General features: G+C 43.3%; 1 protein-coding gene across 2 annotated transcripts; it reads left to right on the plus strand.

Moving 5' to 3' along the window:
• The first annotated feature begins 2771 nt into the window (after window positions 1–2771).
• Window positions 2772–6558, plus strand: LOC103369887 (transmembrane protein 79-like). Of its 2 annotated transcripts, none has more exons than XM_008298727.1 (5): window positions 2772–2865; window positions 4675–5216; window positions 5467–5661; window positions 5769–6000; window positions 6160–6558. In XM_008298727.1, exons 2-5 carry the CDS (start codon window positions 4718–4720, stop codon window positions 6356–6358), a joined length of 1125 nt encoding a protein of 374 aa, XP_008296949.1. In that variant the 5' UTR covers window positions 2772–2865; window positions 4675–4717; the 3' UTR covers window positions 6359–6558. The 2 variants fall into 2 exon arrangements, with proteins under 2 accessions (XP_008296949.1, XP_008296950.1); XM_008298728.1 differs by having other exon boundaries at window positions 4678–5216.
• The last annotated feature ends 4039 nt before the right edge of the window (window positions 6559–10597 follow it).

The following is a 10597-nucleotide window of genomic DNA, read 5'->3' on the forward strand; positions in this document are numbered from 1 at the left end:
ACACACACACACACACTCCCCTCCCCCCGCCTCGTTTCCTCCTGCAGGACAAAGCGGCCACGCTGCTGCTAACGGACACACCGGACACACCGAACACACCGAAACACACCGAAACTCAGTCGGCACACTCTGATCACACGAACGGACACACACCGTAACGCGCAAAGCGTAACACACACGCTGTAACACACACGCGCTGTAACACACACGCGCTGTAACACACACAGACGGACACACACTCCTGGTCGGTCTGAACGGAAAGAAAAGTGTTTCCCGTTTTTTCTCAGAGCTGAAACTTTGACCATCACATCACAGACACACACACACTCACACACACGCACAGACACACTCCGATCATTTAGCAATTATCAATGATTGGTCCTGGAGAACCTTTGGTCTTCTGTAACGGAACTGGCGGTGTTTTCCAGATGTGAGCAGACAAAGCGGAACAAAGTGACGCGGGGCTTTCGGCTCTTCGTCTGATCAATAACTCCGTCTGATCAGCTCCAGATCGATCCCTGATATCCTGATCGATCAGTAAAGTGAGGTGCACGCGCCGTGAGTGTGTTTGTTGAGTTTTTTGGTGCGCTCACCTTCAGATTTATTTCCTTCATCCTGTCCTGCCTTCGGCTCTCCAGCAGCCGAGACATCCCACCAATCCGCGAATAGATCCTGATCAATAACCGATCAGTTCCCAGCCTCAGTAATAATCCGGTAACACGGTGCTGGTTCTGGTCCCGGAGCAGTCCGCAGTCTGAGCCCGGGGGGCGGGGCTTTGCTCTGACTGACAGTTGCGCTCCGTACTTCTGATCAATCAGGACTCAGCCCGCTACAGCCGCCTGCAGCAAATCACGTCGCCGTTCGCGCTCTAAGCCCCGCCCGTCTTCATCAGAGAGCGCTTCTTTTGATCACCAGTGCAGTGACGTGGCAGTGATGGACGGAGTCAGTCTCTATGACAACGTGTCAACGTCACGTGATCCACAGCAGCCAATCAGAGGACCGTGGAAGGTCACGTGAGTAACGAACATGGGTGACCGATAAACCCCGCCCCACTATAGAGGAGTGAACAACAGCTGCTGTGTGACGTGGAACCCCAGAGAACTGACCCCGCCCACCGCAGACAAAAGCGGCGTGTGACGGTTCTTGAACCGAACAAACCTCGCACTACAACGGACACACAAAGACACCGGAGACCACTACACTGATCAATACACGAGCCAATACACTATTAAATACACAAACCAATACAGTATTAAATACACGAACAATACACTGTTAAATACACGAACCAATACACCAATCAGTGACTGATTGTGATAGCATAGTGTATTATTACTAAAGTTCAGTGGGTTTGAACTACAGTACAATGTGTTACAACTACTGTGCAGTGTATCATTACTACAGTGTAGTCTGCTCATACTACAATGCATTGTGTTGGTACTACAGCAAAGTGTATTTTTACTACAGTAGGGTGTGTCAGTACTACAGTACAGTGTGCAGTACTACAATAAAGTGTACTTTTATTGCAGTTCAGTGTGTCAGTACTACAGCATGTTGTATTTTTACTACAGTAGAGTGTGTCAGTACTGCAGCATGATGTACTTTTACTACAGTAGAGTGTGTCAGTACTGCAGCATGATGTATTTTTACTACAGTTCAGTGTGTTAGTACTACAGCACGGTAAATTTTTTTACTATAGTAGAGTGTGTCAGTACTACAGTACAGTGTGTAGTACTATAATAAAGTGTATTTTACTACAGTAGAGTGTGTCAGTACTATCATACAACACAGAGACCATGTGACGGCTGCAGCCTGTGAATACAACATCTGTTCACATCTGGTACTGACTGACACTGTTACCCTGACAACCAGCTGCAACACATTACACAGGGAGGGAGGCAGCGATGTCATCCTGCTGACCTCAGAACCAACCAATCAGCTGACAGCTACACCTGCTGACAGCACAACAACTACACCTGTGTGTTGAGTACTGTATGACACGAGTACATGTAACGTAGTACTCTATATGAGTCCTGCATGATATTAGTACTTGTTATAGAGTACAGTGTATGAGCACTGTATGACACTGGTGCATGTAACGTAGTGCTCTATATGAGTACTGCATGATACTATTGCCTGTAACAGAGTACAGTGTATAAACACTGTATGATACTGGTACATGCACCATAGTACTCTATATGAGTACTGCATGATACTATTGTTTAAAACATAGTACTGTGTATGAGTACTGCGTGATACTATTGCTTGTAACAGAGCACTGTGTATGAGTACTGTATGATACGAGTACATGTAACATAATACTCCATATGAGTACTGCATGATGTTAGTACTTGTTATAGGGTACTGTGTATGAGTACTGTATGATACTGGTACTTGTAAAGAGTATTCTCCAAGAGTACTGTATAACACTAGTACTAGCAACAGAGTACTCTGTATGAATACTATGTGATAATTTTGCTTGTAACAGAGTACTGTATGATATTAGTACATGTGACATAGTACTCTGTGTGAGCCCTGTATGATACTGGTACATGTAACATAGTACTCGGTATGACTACTGTATCAGTTACTTGTATGTGAACATTTGTCGGCAGATTTTTTAGCTCCACTTTCCCTTTAACTCACCTGACCAGCCACACCTGAGCTGAACTTCCGGAGAGTTTCACCACAACAGAAGACGAGGAAGAACAACAACAAGCTGAACAGAGAACCAGAAGAACAAGAAAACCAGAAGAAGCACAAGATAACCAGAAGAAGAACCAGGACCAGAAGAACAACCAGGAACTGAAACGGGATCGGGAACGGGACCGGGACTAGGACCAGGACCGGGATCTGAGCTTCTCTGTGAGTGTTTCTGCACTTTAACCTTTCGCTCCGTTAGCATGTTAGCTCGGAGATACATACCTTCCCTGCCAGAGAGTATTGATCGACCTCTCTCTAAATATCGTTCACAGTGTTTCAAAGAACTGATCAAGAAACTCTCTGCAGGTAAAACTGAGGCAGGTGGTGACGTATTGATCACCTTTATGTCTACTAGTAGTAAGTCGGTTTGATCCGAAACGTCTGGTATGTTACAGTCGGACTTCATGTGGTGGGCGGGGCTTACGCTACCTGCGGCTGTTCAATTAACGTGCAGGTAAACAGGTGATAAGAGACAACAGGTGACAGAAACAAACAGCTTCAGGGGAGCTGCAGACTCACCTGCAGCAAAAAAGCACTGTGACGCAGCTTCAACATATCCAGACTTTCTTTGTGTAAACTGTGTTAACAAAACCTAAACTCCAGTCAGAGATTTGAGGGATCAGAAGGTTGTTGTCACCTTTTTTATTAATAATTGACAGTGGCACAGTAAAGCTGTTAAACTTTACCCTTCATATATTTAAACATGATATTGTATTAGAGCGCATCTAGAGCTAACACTGTCCCATGACGCCGGATAGCACTTAAATTTTTGTTCAAATCAAAAGAAATGAATGTTATTGATTTATTAGTCTCTGTACTAAATACTGATGGTATATCAGCTGCCGTACCAGCATGTAAACAGATGGAGCAGCAAATCAGGACCAAACATAAAGACATGTTTATGTGATTATTGCATCACAATTTGTTTAAAGGGAAACACTTTTTTACAGCCGTTTTAAAACTAAAATTTGAACAGAACCTGCCTCGGACCAGGTTAGCTCCACAGCATCAGTTACCACGGTGATCTAGCAAGTTAAAAGAGAGCCACCTTCGTCATACTGAAAACTATGACTTCAGGCTTAATATCTGCTGACACATAAATCCCAATTCGTAGTTCAGCCCTCTGGTCTCATGTGAGCTGTCAGCTTCATCCATGACATCACCTTACCTGTCTGTGTGTCACCTGTCTGTGTGTCACCTAAGCTAATGAAGCCTATGGTATGTGGACCGCTGTGTATGTGTATGCAATGCGAGGTGTGCCAGATGAGCTGCTGCTGTCATACAAACCGTCATGAGCTGGAAGCAGGTGACTCTGCAGTGATCAGCGATTGATCACTAAACTGACCTAAACAATGAAACTGAGCCGATTGTCAGCTGTCTTCTCCTACAAACACAGTAAACCTGAGAAATCACCTGCTGTATGACTGAAGTAGGATGCAGGCATCAGCCGACAGAGAACAACAACAGCCTGGATCTGCACTGTGCAATAAAACCGATTTTAGTCATAGTTCTGCCACAAATATTCCACCAGAACACTTCCACCGTCACACACTTCGCTTAGTTCCGCACACAACTGTGATTGGTTTAAAAGCAATACAAACAAATCAGAGCGTTTTGTCAGACCAGTGTTCACCTGCTGCTGCAGCACAGGTGAGACACTAACCTGCAGAGCAACGTCACCTGTGAAACTCTGCACACCAATCGTCATCACACTCTACGAACATGTACAGAGTACTCTGTAGAGCTGCAAGATACTAGAAATTTAACAGAGTACTTTCTATCGGGGATAATACTTGTCGTTATATGATTTAATTGCTGAAACTTGACACACCTGAACGCTGCGACTCTCTGATGGACCAACTGTCTCTCAGACTAAGAAGTCTGAATTCATTCATTGATTAATGTCTGCTGCTCGTCTTTACCTGCGTCACTGTTTAGCTGGTTTATCTGACCAACGTTCTCTGTTGACAGAAGATCGGCCTGAAGAATTCCATCTCCTGACAGGAAGTACCATATGAAGGATAGTGGGGGGATGAAACAGGAAGAGGATGAGGTGGTGAGGACCGCAAGGATGGAGCCCAGCACCTTGCAGTGGCCCGCACACAGAGAGACAGGTGGTCAGACCAGTAAACAGACAGGTAATGGGGACAGGATGAGTGTGAGGTCAGACATGTCTCTCCGTGAGGCATCCAGTTGGACAGAAAGTGAGAGAGAGCTGAAGGCAGAGGGGGAGAGCAGGGGGCTAGGTAAAGAGGCGGGGCTAATGGGAGAGGGGGCGGGGCTGAAGACACACTTGGAGGAGGAGCCTGAGGAGAACCACCTGCCAGAGAAAGCAGCTCAGGTGTTTAGTCCTGCAGTAACTGTACTCCCATCCCCATCCTCACCCAGAGACAGTGAGGCATTCTGGGAAATGGGGTCAGAGAAGAGTCCCTTCCTAGGTCCTCAAGAACCCCAGGACTATAACCAACATGGCTACCAGTACGAGTGGACTGAGGACACACCCCATGCCAGATGTAAGGTCCTCACCTGTCTGTCTTAGATTGTTGGGTTTCCACCTGTCTATCTGTCTTACTGTCTCTCTCACCTGTCTATCTGTCTTACTGTCTCTCTCACCTGTCTATCTGTTACCGGTAGGCGGGGCTTTAGCTTGTCTGTTTGTCTCACATTTCTGTCTCAACTATCTGTCTCTCTGTCCCCTGTTTCACCTGTCTGTCTCAGCTGAATGAGGTTTTAACGTGTGTCTTTCTCACCTGTCTGCCTCAGGTGGGCAGGGCTGTCCCAGCAGGGATGTCCTAAAGGTGGGTGTGTCCTTGATGACTTCAGCAATGTTATTCCCATTCCTGGTGTGGGGGGGTTATGTCTTCCTGCCATTTGACGCCCCCCTGATGGACAGCGCCCCCCTCAGACTCGTTTACACGCTGCGCTGCTCCGTGTTTGCCGCCGCCCCCATTGTCCTCGGTGAGTCCAACACCACCGAAGAAGTGATGCAGCAGTTCACACTAAAACTGTCCCTGAGCATCACATCTGTCCATGTCTCACATGTCTGTGATTCACCTGTCTTTCAGGCTGGCTGGTTCTGGGTGTCAGTCGGCTCAGGTCAGGTGGGATTCGGCCTCTGTTTGATGATGAGTTGAAGGAGGGGGAGCTTCAACAGGTCGAGGTCCATCGTCGGTTTGTTGCTGACTCCGCCTCCTTGTTCCTGATCTACTTCCTGCAGCTGGTTGTCATGGCGATGTACCTGAGCCAGGAGCAGCTGAAGCTTGTCCCACTGCTGACCATCGTTTTTGCCTTCGGACGGTGAGGTTTACAATGAACCATGGATAGATCAATAAACAGAATGATTATTATACAGAAAAATCAACATACAGAATGATCAATAAACAGAACAATCAATAAATAGAGTGATTTCATAAACAGAACAGTCCATAATCAAAGCTGATTGATCAATCCCTGCAGGTTGGTTTACTGGGTTGCAGCAGCGTTTGGCAGCAGCGTTCGTGGTTTCGGGTTCGGACTCTCCTTCCTGCCGAGCCTCGCCATGATGGTGGCAAACTTCTACTTCATCTTCACAGTGGAGGCGGCGTCGTCCATTTTCAGCTCAGCATCTGAGGAGCTGCCAGCTCCGCCCCCTGGCAAACAGAGGTTCTGGGGATGAAAGATAATCAGTAATCAATAACCTTTAATCCTAAAGGATGAGAACTGATCAGTGATCAATGACTTTGTGACTTTTGATGACAGATTTTTTAAGCTGTTTCTCACTGTTTAGTTTTTGATTAACCTGTTTATTTTATTTTGTAAATTCTGTTATATGATCAATGCTATTTGTAATCAATACATTAAAAAACAACAAAATAACTTTGTATCTCTTTCTGTAATTTTCCAACAAATCAGTTCTTTTCAGATACTTTAATGTTCCTCACAGCTTCATTTTAGTCCGCCAGATGGATAGAACAGCCAGTGACATGTCACACAGAATGAAAAACTAGAGAACTAATGTACCCAATAATTTACCTGCAGCTGATAAACAGTGACTTTGACAGCTCACCTGTCTGAGGGGAACAACATTAAACAGGTTCTGTTAGATCCTGTGTCGTTGGGTTTCCATGTCAGGGATCAATTATCAGTGATTATTTAAGTTCCTGCTTTGAATGTGAGCAGCTTCTCTCTCATATGAATCCTGCTGCTGTCTGATGCTGCAAATATGAAATAAACTGAGAGGAAAAACTCCTAAACAACTGGAAGCAACAAACTGAACTTGAAACCTGGACCACGTTCATCACTGATGAGTCTCATTAATCTGACCTGTCACATATTCTGTCTTCACTGCAGTAAAGCTTGATTTAAAAAAAATATTTCAGTGTGTAACAGATGTGAAATTGTGGATCAACGTGAATGAGAAAGGCGTTTGTAATTTGTGCTCTGTGATGTTTTTGAACCAATATCAGAGCTGAAATGTGAAATTAACATCTTTAGGTCGTGTGTGTTATTGCAGTTCAGACTGTGTTCAAAGTGAGCTGAGTCAGATTGAGACCTGATTAAAAAACCCAGCTCATTCAGACATGAAAACATTTAGAAATGTAAAACTCTAATCCAACATATAATTAATGAAAAAGTTCTTTCCCACCATTTTTTTTTTTTGCAAAAACTGATTTTAAATAAGATATGATCTATTAATTGACCCCAAAACTTACATTTTACATGGTTTTAGGATGAAACTCTCAGCCTGTATGAATTGATCAGATTTCTATTTATAATTCACCGTTAGCGCTTCAGCCAAGTGAAGCAATTTTTCAAGGTGAAGCAGTTTTTCCAGGTGAACCAGTTCACCTACACACAGGAAGTACAATACTCTGGCTTCAAAAATAAAAGCATTATTTGATCGTGTAAATGTAAATATTCTAAAAACCATCTGTAAAAGGATTTTTTTAAAAAAATGAAACGTGATTGACAGCTGTTTCTGAAGTTTTATTGAGTTGATGTTCATAAATTAATAATGACACATGGTGTAGTGAACACAGCTGACAGATGAATTCTGCAGGTGTATAGGAGCACACAAAAACAGTTTAAAGTTACTCACTGTGAGGCGTCAGTGAAAGATCAATAACTTCTTTCAACAGTTTTCTGATCAGGGGTCAATAAACAGGATTACTCATGAAGGGTGTTCGCATTTTACTTGTTCTGTTCATGATTCTTCCGTGTTTCACCTGATCTGATCTTTTATTTTGAAGGTTCAGGTGTGTGGCTAGACTGTATTTGTTCTCTGAGGTCTTCGCAGTCTCAGGAGCTTCTGAACGGACTGTTTCTGCTCAATCAACTCGCTCCGACGGAGTTCTGCTGCTTTAATCGAAGCTTTTCTTTATGGAGTCTCTGCCTGTGAGGAGGAGGTCGTGTCTGCTACGGCTCAGAGCAAACTGTCCCTTTAGGAAGCTCCGCAGGAGATCCTACGGTCAGTCACCGCTGAGAGAACATCTCATGTAGCTTTAATGAGCTGTGTGCTCACGGGATTAAACTGGTGGTTCTTAGACTCAGCCTGGACCCAGACTAGAGTATATTCCAGTTTTAACAGTGTAGTTATTCCAGTTTACATACAGCTGAACTATTTAGGTTTAAATAAAGTCCAGTTTATTCAAGTGGGGGAAAAAAACAATTGTATATAATATATAAATATAATTTGTTGGCACCGTAATAAGCTGTGCACGTTCACGTTTATATTATTAAAAGGTGAGGGTCATTCAAGTTTAAATAAAGTGTAGTTATTTCGGTATAAATCTTTTTTTTTTAGCTATAGTTTTTTTTAATGCCAACCTAAATAAAGTTTAGTTATTCAAGTTTTTTTCAAGTTCAGTTATTTAGGTTTAAATGATATTCACTTATTTACCTCCAAATTTAATGTATTTTTCTCAATTTAAATAACGTTTGTTCAAGTTTAAATAAAGTTTATATAATCAATTTTGTTTATTTAAGTGTACATAAAGTTTGGCAGCCTGTATGATTAAATAAAGTTTATTTATGTGTAAATAAGGTGCAGCTATTCAAGTGCAGGTAAAGTTTGGCCATTTAAATAAAGTTTATGATTTCGCATCGTCCTCTGTCCACTCTATCCCTAACTGTCCGTCTCAGGTCTCACTGCAGTATTGTGAACCTTCTTTTTCACTGTCTCCTCTCAGACGTTCTCCACCTGCCTGTCTCTCTTCTGTTCCAGATGTTCTCCTGCTGTTGCTTTAAACAGGGTTCCCTTTCTCTGCTTCATGCAGCTGCTTTCTGTCTTGCTCCCACTGACTTTCAGGTTGTTTATGAATCTCTGATCCTATTCATTATTCATCAATCGATATGATCACTGATGATACATAAACTGCCTGTGGACCAAATGACCTGACCTCTGACCTTTCATCACGTCTTGTTTCCTGTTGAACAGACGTGTCAGCAGCATCCTCTACTCCCATCGGTCCAGACTGGAATAACGTCAACCTTCCTACTAACAACCAGCTAGTCAACACAGTTTGTTCTCCCAACCAATCAGAGGCCAACTTTCACATGGAAGAAAATCCTCCATCTGTAGCAAACCAGCAGAACCAGCAGCAGAATCAGCTGAACCGGGAGAACCAACAGCACAACCCAGAGAGCAGAGATGAAGACTGTATGGGTGAGTTGGTCAGGTTCCAGTTCTCTGTGAAAACGTCAACACAGGTAGCACGTTGGTAACAAACAGGTAGCACACAGGCAGCACACAGGTATGACACAGGTAACACACAAGTAACATACAGCTAACACACAGGTGTGACTAAGATATGACACAGGTAACACACAGCTAATACACAGTAATGACACAGCTAGCATACAGCTAGTCCACAGCTAGCACACAGGTAGCCCACAGCTAGCACACAGGTAGCCCACAGCTAGTACACAGGTAGCCCACAGCTAGCACACAGGTAGCCCACAGCTAGTACACAGGTAGCCCATAGGTATGACAAAGGTAACAGTGTTCCCAGCAGTAACAGACTAGGCCTCCCACTAACGTGTTTTTGTTCTTTCTTGTTTCAGAGCTCGATGATGACGTCGACCCTGAAACTGGAGAAAGAGCACAAGGATGAACCCGCCCCTACCTGTCAGTCACTACTGCCACGCCCCCATACAGATACACCTGTATGAGCAGTTTGTCTCTGTGGTTTAACCACGAATACACGGAACTTCAAAACTGAGATATTAAACTGCTTCCCGTGCTCTCGCCTGAATCACCTGTACTCACCTGCAGCAGGTGTCTGATTCTAAAGTGTTCGTCAGACTTTAATATTGTTTTATCTAAAACAATCAACCTCCAGTTAAAACGTTTGTCTTCTGACAGATTTAATGTCAAGTCTGATGTTCTCCTATGAAGAGTTATTAGTCATCAACACATTATCGATTATTAAACTGTTGGTGATCAGGTTGGATGAGAAAGTCTTCCAAGTTTTATGCTCTGAGGTCACAGATAAACTTTTTATCCTGAGTTTTTATGCTTGCTTTGTTTTTAGCTGATATTGTTATTGTTTTGTGATAAAGGTCAGCTGAGTTAAAAAATAAATATTATTTGTTAAAATGTGTGATTTCTTTATCTGAGTGAATGTAGAGCAACAGGGGGCTCAGCTTCATGTGATTTCATGAAGAGAAAAGTCTGTCATTGTACATCTGTTCCATCCTGCTCCTGTGAATGTTCACCTAGTTCCATCACGATATTCATCTTGTCTTCTCCCTCATGAATAATGAAGTAGACAATTGTAGTACAGTTGTAGCATTCATTCATTCGTTCATTCAATTATTCATTCATTCATTCATTCATTCATTCATTCATTCATTCAGAAAGACCCTAGGCCTAGATTCAAACCAAGAACCTTCTAGCTGTGAGGCAACAGTGCTA

Source organism: Stegastes partitus, unplaced genomic scaffold, assembly GCF_000690725.1.
Source record: "Stegastes partitus isolate 25-593 unplaced genomic scaffold, Stegastes_partitus-1.0.2 Scaffold1346, whole genome shotgun sequence".
Lineage (NCBI taxonomy): Eukaryota > Metazoa > Chordata > Actinopteri > Pomacentridae > Stegastes > Stegastes partitus.

Excerpts from the sequence above, each read along its gene's own strand:
- LOC103369887 (XM_008298727.1), top strand. The coding sequence starts at position 4,718 with ATGAAGGATAGTGGGGGGATGAAACAGGAAGAGGATGAGGTGGTGAGG. Across the intron at positions 5,217-5,466 it reads GGACACACCCCATGCCAGAT|GTGGGCAGGGCTGTCCCAGC; the intron begins GTAAGGTCCTCA and ends TGTCTGCCTCAG. Across the intron at positions 5,662-5,768 it reads CGCCGCCCCCATTGTCCTCG|GCTGGCTGGTTCTGGGTGTC; the intron begins GTGAGTCCAACA and ends CCTGTCTTTCAG.